The 26,159-nt window shown below is 41.6% G+C and overlaps 2 protein-coding genes across 4 annotated transcripts in view; one reads left to right on the top strand and one right to left on the bottom strand.

Moving 5' to 3' along the window:
* The window catches only part of STPG1 (sperm tail PG-rich repeat containing 1), an 89,759-nt gene extending 82,490 nt beyond the window's left edge, over window positions 1–7,269 (bottom strand). For both annotated transcript variants that reach the window (XM_027841449.1, XM_027841451.1), the window contains exon 1: window positions 7,186–7,269. The gene's annotated coding sequence lies outside the window, so the exon portion shown is untranslated. The remainder of the gene's footprint in view (window positions 1–7,185) is intronic.
* A 7,592-nt stretch (window positions 7,270–14,861) lies between these two features.
* NIPAL3 (NIPA like domain containing 3) overlaps window positions 14,862–26,159 on the top strand; it is a 54,088-nt gene continuing 42,790 nt past the window's right edge. For both annotated transcript variants that reach the window (XM_027841440.1, XM_027841439.1), the window contains exons 1-2: window positions 14,862–15,009; window positions 19,261–19,497. In XM_027841440.1, coding sequence (XP_027697241.1) covers window positions 19,405–19,497 — 93 coding nt within the window. In that variant the 5' untranslated portion in view covers window positions 14,862–15,009; window positions 19,261–19,404. The remainder of the gene's footprint in view (window positions 15,010–19,260; window positions 19,498–26,159) is intronic.

Genomic DNA, 26,159 nt, shown 5'->3' with positions numbered 1-26,159 from the left:
AAAACAGCAATATTGTATGATGATCGACTGTGAATGACTTAGCTATTCTCAGCAATACGATGAGCTAAGATAATTCTGAAGGATTTATGATAAAAAATGCTAGCCACCTCCAGAGAAAAAACTGATGGAGTCTGAATGCAAATTGAAGCATACCTTTTTTTTTTCACTTCTTTATTTTTCATGGGGTTTTTTTGGCCTATGTTTTCTTTCACAATATGGCTAATATAGAAATGTTGTGCATGACTGTACATATATAACCTATATCAAATTGCTTGCCTTCCCAAGGAGTGGGAAGAGGAAAGAGGGAGGGAGGGAGAGAATGTGGCACTCAAATTTTTTTAAATGTTGAAAATTGTTTTATATGTAATTTGAAAAATTAAATACATCTCTCTTTAAAAAAGGATGAATCTACAGCTGGACTTGATGTTTTATTTATATTTGTCTTGTATCATCACCAACTAATCATCAAAGATCTTAGTGTATATGAATACTTGGCAACAAACAGAAATGGTACTGAACCATTCAAAGTTGATTAACTTTTTTTAATCTTACGGTTTATCCTGAAATAACTGGGTTAACATTTGTACTGTTGGTCAAAGGCAATGGTGGGTCAAACTGCTGACCTCTAAGCCCAAATGAAGGTCATGGCACCAAACCGTTCTAGCAGTCATCATATTCTTTGCCAGTTTCACTTAAGAATGTCCTTGACAAATCAATAAAATTATTAATTTTATTAAATCTCAACCCCTGAGTACATGTCTTTTTAAATGTTCTACATCACAAATCAGTTCTGCTGCATATTGATGCACAACAGTTATCTTGAAGAAAAGCCCAGGTGGGATTGTTTGAGTGGAGAGCTATCAAACTGTCCACGGCAGAAAGAGGCCGAACAGGATCAAAAACCATTTTGTACTTTTCTTCGTTTTATGGGTTGTCATGGCCCAGGAATTCATCACCAAATGGCCAGACAACTGGAGATCAGCTCCTCTTTACTCAGCTAGGCTGGTATTTGGAGAGCACACATCAACTGCTCTCAGGGTTGTTCTGTTTTATAAACATTAATTCATGTTTTCCTTCCAAACCATAAACCTGTCCCTAGGATTAAAACCTCATCCTTTCATACTTGCTAAAACAGTGGAGGTTACTTGTTCTCGAGTTATCATTTTTATTACTGCCAACAGAGCTTTAGGCTAAGAACATTGCGTCCTAACTATGGCATGTTGGGAGAACACTGGAAATTGCCTAGGGTCACTTCTCCCGTTGTGCTTATGAAATTAGTCTTATCATTGCCCAAGGGTAAAGATTTTCTTTTTTTCCTTACATTTAGCAAAACTTTACTTTCTGTATGTGGACTAGTGATTTTTTTTTCTTTTCCTCTGAAAGGCTAAGGAATAGCTGCCTAATTCTGTCTCATAAGCAACTACCCCACAATAACTCTTAAACTGTGAGTAGATACGAGATAATATAGCTAGAGCAGAAACACTTTAAGTGGATTCTCCCTGTTAGTCACAGAGCTGGGAAGGATGATAGAACACAGAATACTATTACTAGGAGAAACCTTAGAGATCATCTGGTCCAAGATTCTTATTTTATAGATGATGAAACAGCCATGGTCACTAAGTGGCTGAGATAGGATAATAGAATCGTAGTTCTGGAGCCAGAAGGCACATTACAGGTCATCTGGCCCAACCCCTCATTTTTCAGATGAGGAAACTTGGGTCTTGAGAGATGAAGTGATGTGCCCAGGGTTACACACGGAGTTGGTGGCAGGGACAATCTTCAACCCTCAGTCTGGCTGATAACCAAGTTAAACACTCTAAGCTGGGTATTCTATCCAATTTAGCACCCTAGAATCCACATCTCCAACAGGGTTCATTCCAATACCCCACACTCCCTTCCAATTCAGATGGGTCCTAAGAAAAAAGTGGGAATTATATTGCTACTTTAAATATTTTTGCCCAAAGTTTTAAAAACAAATGTTAAAAAAAATTGTTTTCACATGCAACTGGGAAATAAGATATACAATCTATCCTGCCCTATAGGAAAACTGAAGGGCAAGGGGATAAGAGAAGAGGGGGAGAGATAGAAGGGAGGGCAGATTAGGGGAAGGGGTACTCAGAATGCATGCCATCTTGGAGTGGGGGGAGGGATGAGAAGGGGAGGAAATTTGGAACTCAAAATCTTGTGGAAGTGAATGTTGAAAACTAAAAATCAATTAATTTAAAAAATCAAAAGGCATCAATAAAACTATTAAAAAAACAAACAAAAAACAAACAAAAAATATTTTTTTTCAGTCTCTCTCAGAAAATGGGATTATGCTGCTGCAGGTAAGAGTTAGACAATGAGCAAGACCCTCATCTATAAAACGAAGGCTTGGACTCGATGACCATGAAGGGCCTCCTGTTAGGTCTAAGTCCTATGCTCTACCTAGACTATTGAAACACTGCCTCAATGAGGACGAGATAAGAAACTTCTTCTCTGAGAACCCCCAACTAAGGTCCAAAGTTGGAGGTGTCAGGGAGAACATATCCTAAAAGGGTTATCAAAAACCAAAAAAAGGAGGTGCTTGTTCAAAACTTTTCATGGCATTAAATGTAATTGCAAAAGAACTCATAGGTGGCCTAAACATCCCAACAGTAGGCCTCAAAGTTAAATGACTTACGGCACATTCGTGCCGAGAAACAGGACTGTCACCTTCAGGAAGCCTTTCCTAGTACCCTTAGTTAGAAGTGTATTCTCCCTGAACTGCCTGTATTCATTGGGTATGGAGGGATACACCCCTTTTAGACCTCAACGAGGTTGAAGGCCATATGGCAAAAACACAGATAATAAAATATAAAGGGAAAGACTTTCAGATGCAAAGGAGGCATTCTACACCTCAGAAAGGGTCAGAGGCACAATTGCACATGAAGATACAAGTGAGACAATGACAGGACACAAACTTAGCCAAGACCTCTGTCCCCAGTCCCTTGTGTTGGTGCCTAAGACCCCAACAGAAGTATGGGAAATATAACTGGCTATTCACCTTAAGTAAAAGTGGGGAACTTGCTCTGAAAAAGGAAGAATTATTGAACGGGAGAAGTTATACCTCCTTTATCTCTTGAGGGAAGAAGCACAGAATAGTGCAAAGAACATAATCTCTAGAATCAAAATGTTCAAATTCCATCTCTGACACTCACTACCACTTGCCAAAGGTTAGGTGACCTTAGGCAAGTCACTTAACCTCCTCAGCCTCAGTTTTTTTTTCAGTTTTGGATTAGATGGCCTCTAAAGTCCCTTTTGGCTATAGATTATGGTCTTATGATCTCTCCTAGAGGTAATGAACTTCAGATCCAAGGTTTCTGCCAGGCCTAGGCTTAGAGTTGTTGCGCTTGCTAGGGAAAAAAGAAAAAAAAAACACTTTAAATGCATTCAGTCAACCCAGATAATGGAAGTGGTAAATGATGCAGCTCCTAACCATAAAGTGGGCCCCACACAGGGAGTCCAGCAGATCAATCTGTCAAGCAGAAGTAACAACCCCTTTAAAGAACCCTGTGTCTGTTCAGTCAGCCCTAGCCTGGAGAAATGCAGATTAAAACAACTCTAAGGTATTATCTCATACCAATTAAATTGGCTAACATGATAGAAAAGGAAAATGACAAATAATGGAGGTGACATAGAAAAATTAGGACACTAATGCATTGTTGGTGGAGTTGTGAACTAGTCCAACCACTCTGGAGAACAATTTGGCACTATGCCAACAGGTTATAAAACTGTGCATACCTTTTGACCCAGTAATTCCACTACTAGGTCTACACTCCAAAGAGATCAAAGAAAAAGTAAAAGGACCTATATATACAAAAATATTTATAGCAGCTCTTTTTGTGGTGGCAAAGAATTGGACATTGAGAGGATGCCTATGAATTGGGGAATGGCTAAACAAGTTGTGGTATATGATTGTGATGGTATTCTATTGTGCTATAAGAAATGACCAACAAGATGCTTTCATAAAAACCTGGGAAGGCTTATATAAACTGATGCAGGGTAAAGTGAGCAGAACCAGGAGAACACTGTACCCAGTAACAGTGATATGTAATGATTATCAACTGTGAAAGACTTCTCTATTCTGATCAATACATTGATCATAGACAATTTCACAGAATTCACAATGAAAAATGTTATCCACTTCAGGAAGGAGAACTGATACACTCGGAGTGTAAATTAAAGCACATTTTTTCACTTTCCTTATTTTTCTTGCTTTTTTTCAATATAGAAATATGTTTTGTATGACTTCACATGTATAACTGATATCATATTGCTTAACTTCTCAGTGGGGGAGAGGATGGAAGGATGAAAAGAATTTGAAACTCAAAATTTTTTAAATTAATTTTAAAAATAAGTTAATTTTTTAAAGAGAGATGATGTCCCCTTCAAGGAGACAGTCCAGATGATCATCAATTATATCTCACAGCAAACTTCATGAAGATCCTTCCAAAAAAGTCTTTGAGTCCCTGCAGTTCTAAAGTTGAGTTACTATATGTGTTCCCTACAAGTATGCTTCACAATCATTGTCCCAAAAGTCTGAGCCTTCTCTATTCCCCATCCCCATATACTCTGTGTGTATTTGAGGGACATTGGTACCCAGATAATGCTGCATACCTATCATTCCTGCTATGCCATTTTAGTAAACGTCTGTGCTACAGCAGACTTAATCTACTGGCTGATTGTGAAGGGGAAGCTCACCAGTGGGGGCTTGAAATCTACAGTTTTAGGACAATAGCCACCTACAGAATTATTCCTAAAACCCTGAAAAAGAATAGCCACCACTCTCTGGGGACCCAATCTGCCAGTGCCAGTATGAATTGCGGGAATTAGTCCAGAGGAGATTCTATATGTATATACTTACATCTGTGGACAGTTGTCTCTCCCATTAGAATGTAAGCTCCTTGAGAGAAGGGCCTGTTTCACTTCTTTCTTGGTATCCCCAACCTTTAGCATACTGCCCAGCAAATAGTTAATCCCTAATCAATACTTGCTGAATGATTGAATAAGAAAATTCTTCCTCTATCCCATACTTTCTGTGTGACCTCAGGCAAGTAGCTTATCCTCTCAGTTGTCTGGGCAATATCTAAGATTGTGTAAGTCCCAAAGCATGTTTTGATCTACATCAGTTGGGGAAGTTTCCTCATGGCGATAAAATCACAGGTCCAGACCAAGAAAAAGAAAAAGAAAAAAAAAAAAAGAAAGAAAAAATAATTCATGTATGTAATGGGATACTACAATGCAATTAAGACCTACAAGCATGAAAAAATACAAAGAACTCTGGACAGATTTTTATAAAACAACATAAAGGAAAAAAAGCTGAAGCAAAATTAAAAAAAAATACAACAACAATTATGACCATGGAAAAAGAAAAATGATTGAGAATGAATGGAAAAGAGATCAGAGACTTAAGAGAGAGGGATGGAAAAGTTTATATTTTGAAATTACTTTAAGTTTAAATGTTACTAAGAAAGTTTACTTGGCTGGATTGTTTTTATTTATTTTTAAATAAAAAACATCTCAATGAATAAGCTTCAATGAAAACCTGTTTGGAGACAAACAGCTGGACAACCTCAAAAGTGGCAAATATGATAAGAAAAGCACTTTAGAGTTGAAAAGCCCTGAATACCCATTACTTACTTTGATTGACAAAGCCACCCCATGTGGCAGGTGTTATTAGCTCCTTTTTTATTTTTTAAGTGTCCCGGGGTGTGCGTGTATGTGTGTTGTTTTGTTTTTATCAGTATAGGGAGCATGTAGTGATAAACTCCCATCAATGTAGATGGACTCCTGTGGAAATTAGCCTTAGAAAGCTGCCTGGGAGACTTGAACCAAGGTCTTCCTAACTTGAAAACTAGCTGCTAGCCTCTCTATGCCATCCTGCCTTTCATCTTACAGAGGAAGAAACTGAGGCTTGGAGGGGAGAAGGCTTCTTGCTCAAGATTTAACTAGAACCATAGGGTTTAGAGACGTACAGTTCAATCTGTTTTACAGAGGAGGAAACTGAGGCCCAGACAATGGAAATAACTTATCTGATGCAGAGCTAGGACTCGAATCTGGCTCAAATTCTAAATGCAGGACTCTTTCCAGTCAGTCAGCCAACAAATATTTATTAAGCACCTACTATGTGCCAGGCACTGTACTAAGCACAGGGGAAAAGGGAAAGGCAAAAGACAGTCCCTGCTCTCATGGAGCCCAGTCAAAGGAGGAAATATTGAAAGTTATGCTAAGTGACCCTATTCTACTGCTTGTAAATAAGTCCTGGGGGAAGCATCACCCAATCTGCAGCTCTTGTAGTACCTGGTACACATCAGGTAGAGGGCATCTCCTACCTGTTAGCCCTCACATACCTGCCATCGGTGCTGAAGTGCTATGGCCCATCCCCTTTTGCTGGGCCTGTCCAATTGTCTTTATCTCATTACCAAAGTTATCAATAAAAGCTGGCTCCACCTGTAATCCCTTGGTCATCTCCAGTGATCAGCCCTGTTGCTACCTTGACATTTTTAAATAATTCTTTTCATTCCCTTTTTCCTGAGTTTTGCCTCCTTAATCAAGGCAAACGCCCAAACATAGAATTTTCCTTTAAGTAAGCAACACCCAAGCAACCGATGTATACAGGATAAAATGGAGACAATCACAACTGGGAAAAGGCACTAACATTAAAGACGGTCGGGAAAGGTTTCCTGTAAAAGACGGGATTGTGACTGGAACTTGAGTAGGAGACAGAGAATCCGGGAGACCGAGGTGAGGAAGGTGAGAATCAAACTAACGTTTGCATAGCACTTGGAAATCTACAAAGAAAATCCCCCACCCCCAACATCTCTGAGAGGTAGGCCAGTATAGCCATTATCATCCCCATTTCACAGATGAGGAGACTGAGGTTCCAGAAGGCTCTGGAATTCTCCCAAAGTTAAGAGAGCTGAGAATAGACGCAGACACCACTACCTCTCCATCCCTTGGACGGTGGGGGTGGTATTTTTAATGAGGGTGGGGGGTCCTCCCCACCACAGCCCCCGCGCGGCCCCACACCCAGAATAGCTGAGGGTTCTGGCCTCTGCAGGTGGGGGTCTTAGGGGCCCACCCTCCCCAGCCAAAGGGATTCCCTGGAGCCCAGGCTCTTCCTTCTCCTCCCCTAAACCTCCTCCCCACCCCAACCTCTCCTACCTAGCTTCTAAGGCAAATCCCGACAAGACATGGCCTTGGCCGCATGGTCGCTATACCAACAAAAACGCTAACATTCGAAAGCTTCCGCGATTCTTGGACCAATCCAAAGGGCCAGCTCTTTCTGGCCAATCACAGGAAGCCTTTCAGAGACTTCTGAAGGAGCAGCCCACAGAAAGACCTCAGGCCTCCCAGGGCGCATGCGCTGCTTAAGGGCACGTCATACTGTGCAGTTACGTCTCTCGGGGAGAACGGAAGGTGCTGTTTATGAAAGAGGAAGGACGGTCCTAGAATAGAAGGACTCCAGCGTATGGAAAAGATTGTCTCCCCACTCCCACCCCAATGTGCTCAGGGACTCCTAGTTGCAACCCCCAGGGAGGTAAGGCTCCTAATGAGTAACCATCAGATCATCTCCGACTCAAGTTTCCCCATCTGTAAAGTGGGGATAATAGCACCTCCCTCAAATGAGGGATCCAATGAGACACTTGTAAAAAGCTTCGCAAATCTGAAAGCACTATATAAATGCAAGCTATTATTATTTTTACAATTTTTTTTATTTTTACAAATGTGGAAACTTACACCAGCATCACACAGATAGTAAATAAAGGTTGATTAGAACTGAGGAATACTGATGTCAGATCTTTCCACGATGCCACCCTGTCACTTCATCTCCAACTTTGTACCTAAACCTCATTGTACAATGGATGAATGAATGAATGAGTGAGTGAATGAATGAATGCATGAATGAATGAATGAAAAAGCATTAACCAGGGGCTTACTATGTGCAAAGCCCTGTGCTAAGCGCTGAGGATACATATATTAATATATATTTATAAATATAAAAATACATTTTATATACTTATAAATTATATGTAAAATATAAATATATATTTTCTATATAATATATATTTTATATTTGATGCTGGAAGTGATAGGGAGCCGTTGGAGTTTATTGTGTGAAGAGTGTGACATGGTCATAGCATATAAAATATATATTTTATATATAAATTATATATAAAATACAAATATATTTTATATTTGATGCTGGCGGTGATAGGGAGCCATTGGAGTTTATTGTGTGAAGAGTGTGACATGGTCATGGCATATAAAATATATCTTTTATATATTTATAAATTATATATAAAATATAAATATATCTTATATTTGATGCTGGCGGTGATAGGAAGCCACCGGAGTTTATTGTGTGAAGGGCGTGACATGGTCAGACCTATACTTTGATAGATTGGAGTGGGTAGAGCCTTGTGGCCAAAAAAAGCACACCACCACCCCCACCGATGCCCAGAAGGTTGTTGCAGTGATCTAGACATGAGGTTATGAAGGCATGTACTAGGGTGGTGGTAGTATCAGAGGACATAAGGGGGCATATGTGAGAGATATTATGGAAATAAAATCCACAGGCCTTGGCAACAGATTGAATGGGAGGAGGGGGAGGCATTCAAGACAGGGTGAGGACTTGAGGATGACCACTAGGTCTTGAAGGCAACTAGGTGTGGAAGTGAATAGAGCACCAGGCCTGGACTCAGAAAGACCTGAATTCAAATTTGGACTCAGACACTCACTAGCTGTGTGACCCTGGGCAAGTCCCTTAACCCTGTTTGCTTCAGTTTCCTCATCTGTAAAATGAGCTGGAGAAGGAAATGGCAAACCACCCCAGTATCTCTGCCAAGAAGACCCCAAATGGGGTCACAACTGAAACAACTGAACAACTTGGTCTTGAGCCTGGATAACTGGGAGGGGCTGCAACAGTAGCAGGGAAGTTAGGAGGAAAGAAAGGTTGGGAGGGAGGGAAGAAGTGTTGCCAGGAAGCTGGAGATGAGAAGCTGGAGGTCGGCAGAGAGATTAGGGCAGGATTAGGAGATCTGAGAATAATCAGTGGGAGCCAGATTCAGAGCGTGACTGGCTACTGTCACATCTTCCTCTTCGCCTTCACTGCTAACCTTCTTGAAAAGATTACCTACACAACAAATGTCAAACACGTGTCCTGCAGGCTGGCCAGAATCACATTAAAATGTATTTGGGAACTATTTTAATAAAATAAATAAAAATGCAATAAAAATACATAACATTTCATTTTCAAACTAAGTCTACATGCAACTTCAAGGATCCTTATGTACAGATGAGTGGCCCTGTTTCTATCTAACAGCATTGATCTAAACTGAACTCAGATTAATTGTGCGTGCCAGTCTTGGTGCAGAAGAGATATGATGAGCCCTGCATCTCATTGTAGAGAGATTAGTGGGGGTGGAGGGCTGTGAGGAGAAGGGGACAGGACTAAGTGTGCAGGGTGTTGTAGAAATTGGCTTTGGTCTACAGCTTAACTGCTTTTTCTTTGTTCGAAGGGGAGATATCAATGCCTCTCCAGGCTGCTCATCTTCCCAGAACTCTCTAGCATGCTTTAGAAATCCCTTCACCACCCCTGGCCTCCCTCTTGGAAGTACTCTTAACGCACCAGGCCTCGCCTTCTGATTGGCTGGTTTCTCCTAGTTTTGTTGTTTGTCCTTTGTTCTTGAAGAGGACCATGATGTCAGGAAGGTGATACCGTGACTTGCAAGTGAATTGGATTACAGTGAAGGAGGGCTGTGCAAAGTCACCAGCCTCACTTTCTCCTCCAGAGTCATCTGGATCCAGTGGCAAGATATAGATCGTGGAGACTGGAGACGGCCCCACAGTTTCTCCTAAACCCTCCAATTGAAGGAGGAGGCACAGGCCAAAGAAGTCTCCATCCCTTTCCAGTTTGCACTGTGGACTCTTTCTCTACCAGGCCCTGGCACTGGGTACCTTATTCCTGCACCACCCCCATCCCACCCTTCTCCTTTTCAGTTCTGTTTTACACTCTGTCTTCCTCCATTAGAATGTATATCTCTTTGGGGCAGGGGTTCTTTATTTATATTCCTCACACTTAGCACAGTCCCAGCATATGGTAAGTGCTTAATAAATGCTTCTTATAGTTGTTCAGTCCTTTCAGTCACATCTGACTCTTTGTGAGCCCGTTTGGGATTTTCTTGGCAGAAATTCTGGAATGATTTGCCATTTCCTTCTCCAAAATACTTGTTGACTGATTAATAAATTGAGAAGTTATTTTTTCATATCTTTATTGAATATTTTATTTTCCCCCAATACTTGTAAAAACAATTCTTAACATTGATTTAAAAATATTTTTGAGTTCCAAATTCTTTCCCTCCCCCCCCATTGAGAAGGTAAGCAATTTGATATAGATTATATATGTGCAGTCATTCAAAAGGTATTTCCATGTTAGTTGTGTGAAAGAAAACACAGGAAAAAAAACACAAGAAAAATAAAGTATCTTCGATCTGCATTCAGACTCCATCAATTCCTTCTCTGGAGGTGAATAGGATTTTTCATCCATTGTCTTGGATCATTGTATTGCTGAGAATAACTAATTCATTCGAAGTTGATCATCACATATATTGTTGTTACTCTGTATGATGTTCTGCTTCTGCTCATTTCATTTTGCATAAATGAGAAGTTACTGATATTAAAGATTATCAAAAATGTTTTTATGTGCCTGCAGTGAATGTCTATCAATTGGGGATTGGCTGGCTAAACAGATTATGCAGTATATGAATGTAATAGAATGTTGTTGCACCATTAGAAATATGCGCTCATATTCAAGGGTTGAATCTCCAAAAAGTAGCTGGTCCTAGTGTTCTAGGTCACCCAGTGGACCTGCATTGCTAAAATTATAACTCCTAAGTCTTCACCAGTGAGTTTATCTTTAATAGTCAGCTAGTAGACATAATTAGTTTGAAAAAAAAGCATTTACTAAAATCTACGTGTAAGAATAGTAGTTCTATGATGTGGGTATATTCATCCACAAACACACACAGTAGAAAGGGTAGGAGCCATCTTAGAGCACAATAGTAGGGAGGCACACCTGTCTCTAAGGCGACTCACCCTTCTAGTACTGCCAGGCTCTAATGTTCTTTTTCTTTGTATGGAGTACTCACCAAGTTTCCTCTGGGTGGAAAAAAAAATTAAAATAAAAATCAAATTACTATGTACATGTACTTATTTAGTATGTATGTGTGGATAGATTTTATTCTGTACCACTAACCAGTCATGTTGATATAATTATTGAAAGCAATAAACAACAGTGGTAACCAGGTATTAGTATGTTGACAAACATGCAAACTAGGCACAGACCAACATCTCACACCATGTACCAAGATACGGTAAAAATGGATAAATTATTTAGATACAAGAGGTGATATCATAAGCAAATTAGGGGAGCATAGAAAAATGTATCTGTCAAATCTATGGATAAGGGAAGAGTTTATAACCAAATAAGAGACAGAAAGCATCACAGGATATAAAATGATTAATTTTGATTACATGAAATTTAAAAAGCTTTTGCATAAATAAAACTAATGCAGCCAAAATTAAAAGGAAAACAGAAAACTATACCTTTTGTCTATACCCTTATCTCTTTACAAAGTAGGAAATGTTTTCTGATTAAATTAGGAGACCCTGGCCATTGGCTGGCCAAAGACTGGCCACAGCCCAGTTAGTCTTTCAAATAAAAAACTGCCAAATCTGAGCCCAGTTTGAGAGTTTTAGGCATTTAAAGTAGAGAGCGGCTTTGTGGAATGTGTCCCTTTATACCTTTATGGGGATGAGAAGCAGATTTTTCCGTCCTACCTACCTGCCCACATCAGCCATGGTTTCCTATAAAGCAACTATTTGTCCAGTAGGAGACACTGTGTCCAGCAATCAAATGGTTCAGAGAATCCAGTAGCTTCAGGCCTAGAGCAGAGATCCTCTTTAGACAGACAGACAGACAGACAGATAGATAGACAGTCAGACAGACAGATTCAAAGCAGGAAACAGCTTCAGGGAACAGGAGTTGTGACAGTAGAGAAGAGAACTGACCATGGGCTCTAGAGAAGAGCTGGGGCAGTGGAGAGTTGAGCTGCAGAGATGACCAGACCCAGGAAGCCCATCTGACACACCTTTCTAGCAGAGTCTTTTGGAATTATCTTGCATCATTGTATTGCTGAGAAGGTAGCTAAATCTTTCACAGTTGATTGTCCTTAAAATATTGCTGTTACTATGTACAATGTGCTCCTGGTTCTGTTCACTTCACTTTGCATCAGTTCATGTAAGTCTTTCCACATTTTTCTGCAAGCATTTTGCTCATCATTTCTTATAGCACAATAGTATTCCATTACATTCATATACCACAACTTGTTCAGCCATTCCCCAATTGATGGGCATACCCTCAATTTCCAATTCTTTGCCACCACAAAAAGAGCTGCTATAAATACTTTTGTACAAATAGGTCCTTTCCCCTTTTCCTTGATTTCTTTGGTGTATAGACCTAGTAGTTGTATTGCTGGGTCAAAGGGTGTGTCCAGTTTTATAGCCTTTGACACATATTCCAAATTGTTCTCTAGAATGGTTGAACTAGTTCACAACTCCATCAACAATGCATTAGTGTCCCAATTTTTCCACATCCCCTCCAGCATTTGTCATCTTCCTTTTCTGTCATGTTAGCCAATTGGATAGGTGTGAGATGGTATCTTATCGTTGTTTTAGTTTGCATTTCTCTGATCAGTAGTGATTTAGAGCATTTTTTCATGACTATTGATGACTTTGATTTCTTCTTCTGAAAACTGCTTGTTCATATCCTTTGACCATTTATCAACTGGGAAATGACTCTTATTTTTGTAAATTTGGCTCAGTTCCCTAGATAATTGAGAAATGAGGTCTTTATCAGAGAAACTTGCTGTAAAAAATTTCCCGCAGTTTTGTTTTCCTTTTAATTTTGGCTGCATTAGTTTTATTTATGCAAAAGCTTTTTAAATTTCATGAAATCAAAATAGCCCATTTTATATCCTGTGATGCTTTCTATCTCTTATTTGGTTATAAACTCTTCCCTTATCCATAGTTTTAACAGATACATTTTTCTATACTCCCCTAATTTACTTGTATCACCTTTTATGTCCATTTTTTATCCATTTTTACCTTATCTTGGTACATGGTGTGAGATGTTGGTCTATGCCCAATTTCTGCCATACTGCTTTCCAGTTTTCCCAGCAATTCTTGTCAAATGTTGAGTTCTTATCCCAAAAGCTTGGATCTTCGAGTGTATCAAACACTAGATTACTGTGGTTATTTACTACTTATACACAGTATTTTTAGAAGGGAGAGAATACTAACAATTAGGGAGATCATGAAAAGTTTCCTGTAGGAGATGGCCTATGATGTTAGCCTTAAAGAAAGGTAAGGATTCTACAAGTTGAAGAGAGGATAAAATGCATTCCAGTCATGGGGGACATTTTGGACAAAGGACCTGACCTTGCTCTATCACCCCCTCATTAATCTTCAATCAATACCTCTCTTAGTAACTTCTTTTTGTTTTTGTTTTGTTTTTTTTGCTAGGCAATGGGGTTAAGTGACTTGCCCAGGGTCACATAGCTAGTGTTATGTGTCTGAGGCCAGATTTAAACTCAGGTCCATCCTGACGCCAGGGCCAGTGCTCTACCCACTGCACCACCTAGCTGCCCCTAGTAACTTCTGATTACGATCAGGCATGGATCTCCCCTCATCCTAAGAAAAGACAAACTTATTTCATTGTCAGACTTATGGAAAGGCTATACTCATTGGCTCCGATTCCTTAATTCCTTTGATTTGGCTTTTGTCCCTGCCAATCTAGTAGAACAGCTTACAAATTACCTCATTAAACCTTTTAAAATCTTGTGATCCCCTCAGGTCTGACTTTGTCCACTCCCATAATTTCAATCACCGTGTATGTAGAAAACTCCCAAACCTTATTTCATAGGATCATAAATTTAGAGCTAGATGGCACCTTGAAGGGCATGGTAGTCCAAATACTTCACTTTTCAGATAAAGAAACTGAGACTTAGAAAGGCCAAGATTGCCAAAGGTCACATGTGTAGCAAGCAGCAATGCTGGAATTTGGATTAAACATCATGTCTTTTGCTCTCTCTTTTTTATGATGCTGCCTATAACCAAAAACTAACCCCCCCCCCCCAGGCCTATATTGCCGTATACCTCTCAGATACCTTTACCTGGATGTCCCATTGGTCTCATCTTTTCACTACTCCCTCTCTCTTGCCCCCACATCCAATCAATCAGTTGCTAAATCCTATGGAATTTATCTTGGCATTATCTCTCATCTCTTCCCTCCTTCCTTTTCTCATTCTGGTCCTCTTTTCGTCTTAGCCTCCTCACCCGTGTCCCTATTTCCATTCTAACCTTCCTTCATGACCCTTCCTGACCCTTCCTAACCAACCTTCACACCAGCATCCAAATCACCTACGTAGTGCATCAGGTTGATCTCATCACTCTTTACAGGAGCAGGTGTTATTTTTCATTTCTGTTTAGCAGAGGTTTATTTAATCAGTGCTGGGAAGGGCTGGAGACCCGATCCCTCCAGCCAATCCTCATTTGCCCAGCCTGTCCTTGAAATGACCAGCTCAGGCCATGGAATGTGGGTGCTCCAGGAGCTCTGTGGACGTCCCCTCCACTTGTCCGCCTCTTCAGGGCTGTCCCTTCCCTTCTCTCCCCACACTTCAGACAAGCTTGTCGAGATCCAGCCAATAGCCTGGGGATGTCAATTTCACGCCCGCTTAGCGTCACGGAGCGTCACTGCTAAGTGGCAGGCCAGTAGAGGCCCCGCCTCGGAGAGCGAAACGCTGCACCAGCCGGGAAGAGCCCAGCTGGGGAAGAAATTGACCAGGGTCCTCTCCCTCTGGTGGGGGCCAGACGGAGTCCTCCCCCGTGAAGCCACTGATGGATGGAGGGTGTGTGGAGGAAAAGCAGGTGAGCCAAACGCACTGGGAGACACAGCCTGGGGCTCGGTTGGGGCGCTTTGGGAAAGTGAGTGTTTGTGTTATTTTCCCTAAGTAGATGGAAAGTTAATTCATTATCAGTCATCTCTGATGCATTTCTCAGTTGGTCTGTGCTTCCTGTTACCAGGCTCATTTTCTGACCAGTGTCGTGGCTACAAAATGCTCTTTCCGAATTGCATTTACCTGGTGGGGGGATGGGGGTATCTTGTTACCTGATGGAGGGTGATAGCTGGGGTGAAGCAAACCAGGAAGTGAAATGAATTAACTTTGGGTAAAGAAATGACCTCAGGTAGGAAAAGGACCTGTATTCATAGCCTTATCCCAGACTCTGATCTAGCTGAGGAATGTATATTTTTTTAACTCTTCTGTTATGGGCCACACCCCAGAGCTTCCCGGATGGGTGCTCCCCTCTCTCTACTTTTGTGGAAATAACGCAGGTCTGGAGCCAGAGAACCTGGGTTCAGATCGCACCTCTGATGCTTACAACCTGTGCGACCTTGGGCACGTCTTAGTTTATTCATCTGTCAAAAGGCCTTTGGACTTCGACCTATGATCTAAGCCTCCAATTTGTTGCTTCGTTCCCACCCCCATTCACCTGGCCTAGAATCCCTTAATTCAAGAGAGAAAGGGTTAAACCAAAGAGCATCTCTGTGCCTATGTGACCATTTTAAGCTATTGGAATATATTTCCTTTAATAGTATTTCTCCCTTAATTAGGCCTGAGATCTAGAAAAGAGCAGAGATATCACCTAATAATCTAAGACGGCTGAGATTGAGACAGGGTGAAGTGCCTGAGGTCACATAGCCAGTTATTAGGAAAGTTTGGACAGGAACCTAGGCCTGCTGCCTCCTGGTGTGACCAGGATGCCCCAGGTGCTACAATACCCTCAATTATCTTAGTAATGTCAGGCCTCTCTGGGTGAGGGGAAACTTTTCTGTGTTTTAGTAGGATTTAGAGAATAAGAATTTTCATCTACACTGAGACCAGGAGAGCTGTATCTTATATGTAGTTATTACAGTGGTGTGCCCTTGCCTTTAAGGCTTGCAGATCACCTCTAGGATTAAATGGAAACTCCTCCACTTGGCATTTACAATTCTTCCAAACCTGGTTCCCTTTCCTGCCTTTTCACTCGTGACTCTCCTCCCCTGTCTGCTTCCTTGACCCTTTTAGGGTTCCTTGTCTTCCCCCGCCTGCCCCCCCCCCCCGTTTGTATCCCCAGCACTTAGCTTAATGTTTGGAACATAGTAAAACCCTAATAAATGCCTCTTGACTCATTTTTTGTTTTTTTCTATTATCTTTCTCGTGGTTTTTTCCTTTTGTTCTGATTCTTCTTTCACAACATGACTAATGTGAAATATGTTTAATATGATTGTACCTGTATAGCCTATATCAGAGTGCTTGCTGTCTTGGGGAGGGAGGAGGGAGAAAAATTTGGAACGTAAAATCTTACAAAAATGAATGTTGAAAACTATCTTTATACGTAATTGGGCTGCTTCTGTTTTTTTGTCCCTCCCCTACTTAGTAGGCACTTAATTGGTCTAATAATAGAGTAGTCGAAATAAATGCTTATAGACTGAATAATAATCTCTCATTTTAAAATGTTAAGGTCTGCTAAGGGCTACTTCCCCCATTTGAGGCTCACCTCTGCCCAATGAGGAAGGCATTCTATACTGTAGCGTCTCCATTTTATAGATGAGGAAATTAAGACTTAGAAGATAAAGTGTGCCCCTGTTCATACAACTAGTAAACATCAGAGGCAGCTCTTCCTGCCTCTTGTTCTGACTGTCTGCCTCCCTATAATAATACTATGGGAGTGATCATCTCCATTTTACGGATGAGAAAACTGAGGCTCAGAGAGATCATTTGTCATGTAATTGGTGTCATAGGCTGGATTTGAACCAGGGTCTCCCTTGCCTCCAAGTTCCCAACTATTTCAGGTGTACTGTGCCCATTTAACCAAGACCCCTCTCCCAGTAGAGATCCAGTGACCATCTGGAGGTGGCTGTTAGCAATTTAACTACCTAACATGTTTGTTTCCCGATGATCTGCCCTTAAGCCTCCTCCTGGTTCTCACTACAGGGTCTTCTTTCGCTGCCTCTAACTCCCGCGACGTACCTTAGCTCCTCTACACCAGGGATGCCAAAACCCATGACTACAAAATACATCTGCTAACTGCCTATAAGACATCCCACCTGGATGTTCTATGGGCACCCCAAACTCAAAATATCCAAGATGTATAAGGCACAGGCAGTGAGATGGCGTGGTTGAGAAAGGCCTTCCTGGACTTGGAGACTCAGGTCAGGAAGACCTGGCCTCAAATCCTGCCTCAGACACTTAACTACCTGTGTGACCATGGGAAGGGAAGACAGTAGGCATTTATATAGCATCTTGTGTGTCAGGCACTGTGCTAAGCACTTTTACAAACATTATCTCATTTTGATCCTCACAACAACCCTGTGAGGTCAGTGTTCTTATTATCCCCATTTTATAGTTGAAGAAACTGAGGCAGATCATGCCCAGGGTCACATAGCTAGTAAGTGTGTGGGGCTGGATTTGGACTCGGGTCTTCCTGACTTCAGGCCTGGTGCTGTATCTGTTGTGCCACTAGCTGCCCCTATGGATAAGTCATTTAACCTCTCTCAGCCTCAGTTTCTTCATCTGTAAAACAGGAATAATAATAGCACCTGCCTCACTGAGTTGTTGTGAGGATCAAATGAAATAACACATGTGAAGCATTTTGCAAACTCTGAAGTACTATAGAAATACCAATTGTGTAAGATTCCTTCCTCTGGGAAAGGGCTTAGAGATCCTGGGAAGAAAGACTTGGCAAGAGTTTGGGATTTTCTGCTCTCTATGAGTGGGGGTGGAAATAGCCAACAGTGCCAGGTCATCAGGCTAGGAACTCTCTCTGGCATCCTTAAGGACACTCCAGCTTCTGCAGTGCCCCACCCAACTTACCAGGGGCAGTTTATTTCAGCTGGAGGCGGTGGGCATCCTTCCTTTCTCCAGGAAGAAGATGGATAAACACAGGTGGCTTTCTCTGTAGTAGAGAAATTTTTGTTTTATTTTGGAGAGGCAGGGATATGACGGATATAGGGTATAATGGAAACCCTGATGGACTCTGAATCTAGGGAGACGTGAGTGTGAATCCTACGACTGGTACTAGCTGGGGGATGATGGACCAGTCATTTAACCTCTCACGAGATCTGGAGCCTTATCTGTAATATGGAGCTGACAGTAGTGGTGGTACTACCTATATCCTTTAAGGTGGTTATGAGGATGAAATAAGGAAAAACTATGTAAATCTCCAAGTACTTTGCTATTACCATTATTAGTAGTAAAACTGCAGAGATTAAAGTTAGGGAACATTGACTTCAGTTGTGTTATGAAGGGAGGAAAGAAACAGGAGATGGTATGGCAGATCTTAAGCACCAGGGACATGAGTAGAAGGTTCACTCTTCGACAGATATTTATTATGCAAACAATCAGCAAGCATTTTTAAAGTGCCTCCTAGGCAATAAGTGCTGGAAATGACAAAGACAAAATTTGAACAGTCCCTGCCTTCAGGAAGCAATATTTCCTAGTTGATCCCTCCAGCATTAATGCTTTCCCCTTTAACTCCCACCTGCTCTGTGTATATCTCGTAGGGACCTTGTTGTTTACATGTTGTCTTCCATTAGAATGAGAAGCCCTAGAGTTCTGGGCTTGTTTTTCCCTTTCTTTATATCCCCAGTGCCTAGGACACAATGAGCACTTAATAAATGCTTGTGGCCTGATTCCGAAGGTATTTATTAAATGCCCACGAGGGCAGATTGGAGTTCGGGGCACAGTAGAGTCGGGAAAACCAGTTGAGAGGATCTTATGATAGTCTGGGTGTGTGTTATTCTAAATTCATGTTGGACTTGGGTGGCAGGGTTGAGCTTGTTTCTTTATTGGGTGACTTTTTAATGCCCTTTAATGCTAGGCCATCAGAACATTAAATAAAAAAAAAAAAGATTAAATCCATACCCCTGCTTATCAGAACTGTCTGTGAAGGAAGAAATCAGCTCTTCTCTGAGTGTTGGTAAGAAACAGGGTTATTGATCAGCAAAGGGCAGCTTGGAGGTCTGTCACCCAACATAGTGCCTTGAATATAGTTGGTGACTAATAAATGTTGGATGGGTGGGTCAATAAAGGAATGAATGAATGAATGAATGAATGACTTGAAGTTTCTTTTGCCTAGCAATGAGAAGATGGAGTCTGGGAAACAGTAAAATCTCAGAAAGAAAGATGGACTCCGGTGTCTGCCTTACCTAAAGTCTTCCACCTGAAAGTATTTTCAGTTACCAAGTGACTGCCAAGAAGAAATGTGTGCATAGAGACCACCATGGAAGGAGCCAATAGCCCGGACCTGCAGCTGCAGCAGCTTCCGCCCACAAGCATGACTGTCTCATTCAGTGAAGTTTCTTTCTCTTACAAGGCAAGGGTTTTTTGATCCTTTGATTTTTCTTTTTTAATTCTTTCCTGGAGAATTTACTATTTCTTTCATTGGAGATTTTGCTGCATGTTTGATCACTTTTTCTAGGTTATTCATAGATTTAGAGCAAAAAGGAACCTCTGAGGTCCTGTAGTCCAACCCCACATCTTTAAAGTGAGGAAATTGAGGCCCCAGGAGGTTAACGGACTTGCTCAAGGTTACATGAATTGGAAGCAGCAATGGCAGGATTTGAACCCAGGCCTTTGACTTTTGGAGCCCATATTCCTTCTACTTTACCAAGCTAAGGGTTAGAGATTATCAAAGCCAACAACCTCACTTTACCAGTGAGGAAACTGAGGCTCAGAAGTGTTTGCACAAGATTATATAGTGAGCTAGTGGAAGAACTGACATTTGAATCCAGATCTCTTGACCCCTCTAGTCCACCATTCTGTATCAGACATCTAAATGTGGCGAACCATCTCTGTTTCCAGGAAAGGGAAACTGAGACCAAGAGATCAGAATGGTATAACTGCTAACTAAACAATCACTGTTTTTAGAGAGGTTATCATGTAGGACAAACCAACATGGTTCTTATAAGTCATTTGAGATAGTGCAGTGACCTCATGTATATAACAGGTATTATATTTCTTGCCTTCTCAAGGGGTAGGAGAGAGGGGGAGGATTTGGAACTAAAAACAAAAAATAAATTTTAAAAAAGATAATCAGTGCAGGGTATACCTCCTTGAAGGAAAAATGCGAAAGGAAGGAAGGAAGGAAAGAAGGGAGGGAGAAAGGGAAAGAAAGAGAAAGATTTGGTTTCCTAGAGACCTAAATTGAAATCCTTCTTTTGACACTCCAAGTTGTGTGACCCAGGAAAGTCATCTAATGTCTCTGAGCCTCAGTTTTGTCCCCTGCAAAATGGAGATACTATCACCTACAGTGTTGTCACAGAGTTGTTGTGAATCTCAAATAGGATATGGTGCATGCTATGCCTTGGAAACTTTCAAGCAGACAATAGCGATTATTGTTAAGGATTGACCTTTTCTCTCTGTCAGGGCAGAAGCAATAACAGTAGCTCACATTTCTATAGCATGTTCACACTGTTCACACAACTCTCTATAGAGTATTTTCAGGCATTATTTTCCCCTTTTCTGAGATTCAGTCATTCAGTCTACAAGCATTTTTTAAGCACCTACTGTGTGCCAAGCATGATACTAAGCACTGAGGATACCAAAAAAAAAAAGCAAAAACACAACCCCTGGTCTCAAGCAGCTCATAATCTAAGGGATTATACTGGTTTGCCATTTCCTTCTCCAGCTCATTTTACAGATGAAGAAACTGAGGCAAACAGGGTTAAGTGATTTGCCCAGGGTCACATAGCTAGTAAGTGTCTGAGGCCGGATTTGAACTCAGGTCTTCCTGACTCCAGGCCTGGCACTCTATCCACTGAGCCACATAGCTGCTCCTGCCTGGCACATAGTAGGTGCTCAAAACATACTCATAGAATTAAATAAAGCTAGCTAATCCGAGCATTTATTGAGTGTTGCCTTATTGCATGGGCTAGGGATACAAAGATAAAATAGAAAAGAATCCCCTCCCCTCAGGAAACTTACACTCTACTAGGTGTTACAGTGAGAAAACAGATGTGTTTATACAGGATCATTTGAGGAGAAAGAAAATGCTAAGTAAGGAAATCCAGCAAGGCTTTGCAGAAGGAATAGCTCTTGAGCTAAGAGCCTTAAGGGAACCTCAGAGCAGAGGTGAGGAGGCACTGCTTTCTAAGATTTGGGGGCTGGGGCAGAAATGGCCTGTGCAAAGGCAAGCAGGAGAGGATGGATGCCGGTCTTGGGGAATGACAAACAGGCCCATTTGGCCAGAAAGTAGAGGGTGCCAAGGGGAATGACAGGAAGTGGGGCTGGAAAGGTGGCCGGGGCCAGATGGTGCGTGCCAAGCTGAGGAGGTTGTGTTTTGTCCTAGAGGCAATAAAGAGCGGCTACAGATTCTCCAGAAGGTCGTAACATGGTCAGCCTGATGCCTGAGGAGTGTTTGGTAAATATTTGTGGAAGATGAATGAGAGAAGGGTCATAGAGTCAAATGTAGAGCTAAAAGGGATCTTAGAGGCCACCCAGCCCAACAAACCCCTCATTTTACGGACAAAGAAACTGAGGCCCAGGGATTTGCTCAAGGTCAGGCAAGGGATAGGTAGCAAAGCCAGAATTTGGGAGTGATTAGAAATAGCAAGTTCAGTTAGGAGGCTGTTACAATAGCCTTGGTGAGAGGTGATAAGAGCTAAACTTCGGTGGCTGTGCTGTGATAAAGGGAAGGAGATAAAATCGAGATAGATGAATTCAAATCTCCCCTCTGACACTTCCTAGCTGTGTGACCCTGGGCAAGTCACTTAACCCTGTTTGCTTCAGTTTCCTCATCGGTAAAATGAACTGAGGAAGGAAGTGGCAAACTGCTGTAGTATCTTTGCCAAGAAAACTCCAAATGGGGTCACAAAGAGTCAAACACAACTGAAAAATGACTGAACAGCAGTATGCCAGGCACTGCGCTAAGTGCTTTACAGTTATCTCATGTGAGCCTCACAACAAACCTAGGAGGGAGGTGCTGTTATTATCCCCATTTTACAGATGAGGAAACTGAAGCAAATGGAAGGTAAGTGACTTGCCCAAGGTCACATAGCTAGTAAGTGTCTGAGGCGTGTCATTTATGAATATGTCCAAATCCTCCATGGTGAAATCATCCTAAGTATTATGCATTATGTGCAAAAAGTGAAGAGCAATTCAAATCTGTTTAATGGGTAGAGGTTACAGGGAGGGAGATTTTGGTCCAATCTTTTCTGAACAATAAGATTCTAGGACCATACCGGCTCTCATTTATATGCTGCTTTATAGTTTATACAAAGGGTTTTTTTGGGGGGGTTGTGTTTGTTTCATTTTAGGGGTGGAGGGGTGGGGAAGGTAGGTGGTACAGACATTATTATCTCCATTTTACAGGTAGAGAAACTGAGGCTGAGAGAAATATAATGCCTTGTCCAGGGTCAAGGATGTGTCCACTTTAGTAAATAGCATAGCCGGGATGGAAACCTTAGGTCTTTTACTCTAAGACCAGAGTTCTTTCCACTGCACCTGATTATATCTTGATTTCCCAGGGTTCTTAAGCCCAAGTACCGTGTTGGTCAAAATAAAGGCCACACCCCCCAAATCAGCATATATATTTTAGCACAGAATATAGTAACAGGTCCTATTCAGTTTTTCTACAAGCCACACTTAAGGGGAAATTTGCAACCTATCTTTGGACCAAAACAGTAATAAGAGAGTTCAGTAGAATGTAAGTCTGAAATGTTTAACTCTATGTAACAGGAGTGTTCTTCAGATCAGACCAGACATTAGGGGCAGCTAGATGGCGCAGTGGGTAAAGCTCGGGCCTTGGAGTCAGGAGGGCCTGAGTTCAAATGTGGCCTTAGACACTTGATACTTACTAGCTCTGTGACCCTGGACAAGTCACTTAACCCCAATTGCCTCACCAACAAAAAAACAAAACAAACAAACAAAAAAAACAGACATTAGTATCTTTCCACTGCTCCCTTGCCCCTTTTTTTCTCCTCCCCACCAAGACAAAATTTCATTCAACAAATGTTTATTAAGCCGGACTAAGTGTGCTTTTTAAATAGCTGTCCCATATAGAAATAGGGTTAAGGAAGTCGGAGAGAGTTCTGCCCAAGATGTAATCTTCTCTCTTTGGCTGGATTTCAGAAGCCTTGGACCAAAGTGAATGAGCTTTCTGCGAGTGGGCCCTCTTGGTGGCATTGTGAGGAGCAGGAGGGACATTTCAGCCCAAGTGAATGGCTGGGCTGTTTTCAGGTGTTTAGATCCAAAGCTAATAGGCCGCAGAATGTTAATTGTGTGACTCTGTACCTCTGAATAGTAATTGGGTGGCTCTTTTTTGTGATAGGGTTTAGGAAGTGCCTCATTCTTTGTAACATTATAGTGGGCCAATAGCTGCCCTGATGAGGTTTCTACATTGTCATTTGAATGGCAAGTTCAGTTCAATAGACGTTTACTCCATACCAACTACTGTGCTAGGCCCTGGGGGTACAAATATGAAAACAAACAGGCCTGTCCTCAAGGAGCTAGTGGTTGCCGTTCAGTCATGCCCGATTCTTCATGACCCCATTAAAGGTTTTCTTAACAAAGATACTGGAGTGGTTTGCCAGTTACTTCTCCAGATCATTTTACAGATGAGAAAACTGAGGCAAGCAGAATGAAGTGACTTGCCCAGGGTCACCCAGCTAGTAAGTGCCTGAGGCCATATTTGAACTCAAGCAGATGAGTCTTCCTGATTCCACGCCTGGCACTCTATGGCACCCCCTAGCGGCCCCCATCTAGCCCAACACCCTCATTTTATAGAGAAAACCATGAAGCCATTAAGTTACTTACCCAGGGTCAAACAACTTAGTATCTGAGGTGGGATTTTAACCAGAGATGTGCTAGTAAATGTTTAACAACCAGCTCTTTGAAAACAATATACTTTAAAGATTATTGTTCATTATTGATATTTTTCCATCACTTCCTAAATTCTATACAATCAATAAAGCAAGCCCTGGTTCTTAGTTTGCTCATTTCTAAGGTGTAAGTGCCCCTGCTGAAAATTTAACAATCAAGGAATGACCCGGGCTCCAGCACCCCACCTGATTTTAACCCAGGTCTTCATGACTCTTTGTCTGTATACCATACTTCTTATGTGGCTCTGGAGGCCTAAACTAGGGCCAGTGGATAGAAGGCAGAAGAAGACAGTTTTGACCTTAATAAAAATTCAATTAAAAAAAGCATTTACTGATCTCCCACCATGTGCCAGTCACTGAGTTATGCATTGAATTTACAAAGAGAATAATAGCTATTATATGTTTATGTATGTATATAAACTCATATATTAGCTATGTATGTATATAAGTATATATGTGTGTTTATGTGTCTATACACATATGCATATGTATATGGAGAAAAGGAGAGAGAGAGATAGGAAAGAAGAGAAAGGAAGGCGGGGAGAGAGAGAAGAGAAAAAAGAAGAGGGAGGGAAGGATGGAGGGAGAGCAGAGAGAGAGGAAAAGAGGAAAGAAGAGAATAGAAGAGGGGGAGAAGGAGAGAGAGAAAGAGAAGGCTTTACCATTTGCAAAACCTTTTATAAGTATTATCTCATTTGATCCTCATAAGCACCCTGTGAGGTGGGTGCTATTATTATCCCTATTGTACAGATGAGTAGACTGAGGCTCAGAGATCCATAGCAACTTGCTAGTAAGTGCCTTGAGGCAGGATTCCAACTCTGGTCTTTGTGACCGCAGGTTCGGGGCTCTTTCCTCTGGGCTAACACCTCACTGCCTACAAAGACCAAAGACAGAAGTGAACATCTTCAGGGAGCTAACATCCTCTAATAAAGGCCGAGCAGTGCAGGGTTGAGGGAGAACATAAACTGTGGGAGACTCACAGGTAAAACCCCTAGTCGGCATGAGGCAGCATTGGGTAAAGAAGAAGCATCGCTATCTACTTTGCTGCTGCTCCCCAAGGACTGTGGGACTTTTCCATCTTACTTGCAGCTGAAATCTTCCATGCATATTGTCTCCCCTATTAAAATGTCGGGAGTAGGGATTGTCTTACTCTTCCATTTGTATCCCCAGTGCTTTGCATGTGGTTAGCAATTAAATGATTTATTCACTCATTTGGTAGAGTGAGCTGTCTGATAAGGTTGGGAGCCTCCCTGTTACTGGAGTTTTTAATCATAGACTGGGATGACCACATGGGAAGGAGGCTTCCTGGTTCAGGGAGGAGGCTTTGACCTGATGCCCCTTGGGGTCCCTTCTAACCCTGAGATCCTATGATTCCATGCCACAAGGAAGCTTCGCAAACAGCATCAAGGTAGGAGAAGGTGCCGTCTGAAGAGGGTGAGGGAAGGCTGAATTTCTTGGAAGCCCGAAATGTCAGGGTACTGACCTTCAGCCCCCTCCCCCAAGCCAACCCATGGTACAGGTGGCAGAGCCAGCCAAAGGTGATACAATTGCACTGCATCTTCTCTCTGTTTGATCAACTGCTCCTTGGGGCCAAGCAGGGGAAATTTAATACGTACTTATTTTCTGTACTGTGCCCAGTAGGCTGTGGGCATTCAGTAAAAATTAAATGAAGACAGCTTGATCGGCTTGGCATTTGAATAGATAGTGTCTTTGGCAGAAGAGATGCAGGCCTTCAGAATATACGGAGTTGAATTTATATTCAAATGACAATTTCTACTAAAAGGCTAACTTTTTTCCAGCTTTCCCTCTTAATATGAAATTTATTCTCTTTAAAATACTCTTCAAAAATGAGTTTATCACTTTTTAGGTAGTAAAAGCGTATAGAATCATGTAGTCTCTAAGCTGTTAGTGGAACAGAGAATGTCAGAAGTAGGAGGGACCTTAGTACAGAGAATATCAGAGCTGGAAGGGACCTTAGAACATAAAATGTCAGAGTGGGAAGAACCCTTAGAACAAGATTGTCAGAACTGGAAGGGTCCTTAGAATAAGACTGTCATAGCTGGGAGGGCCCTTAGAACACAGACTGTCAGAGCTAGAAGGACCCTTAGAATACAGAGTATCAGAGCTGGGAGGGTCCTTAGAACACAGGATGTCAGAG

Source organism: Vombatus ursinus, unplaced genomic scaffold (assembly GCF_900497805.2).
Source record: "Vombatus ursinus unplaced genomic scaffold, bare-nosed wombat genome assembly UNPS02014859.1, whole genome shotgun sequence".
Classification (NCBI taxonomy): Eukaryota; Metazoa; Chordata; class Mammalia; order Diprotodontia; family Vombatidae; genus Vombatus; species Vombatus ursinus.
Note: the sequence above shows the minus strand (reverse complement) of the source record. Positions and strands in the feature narration are given on the sequence as shown.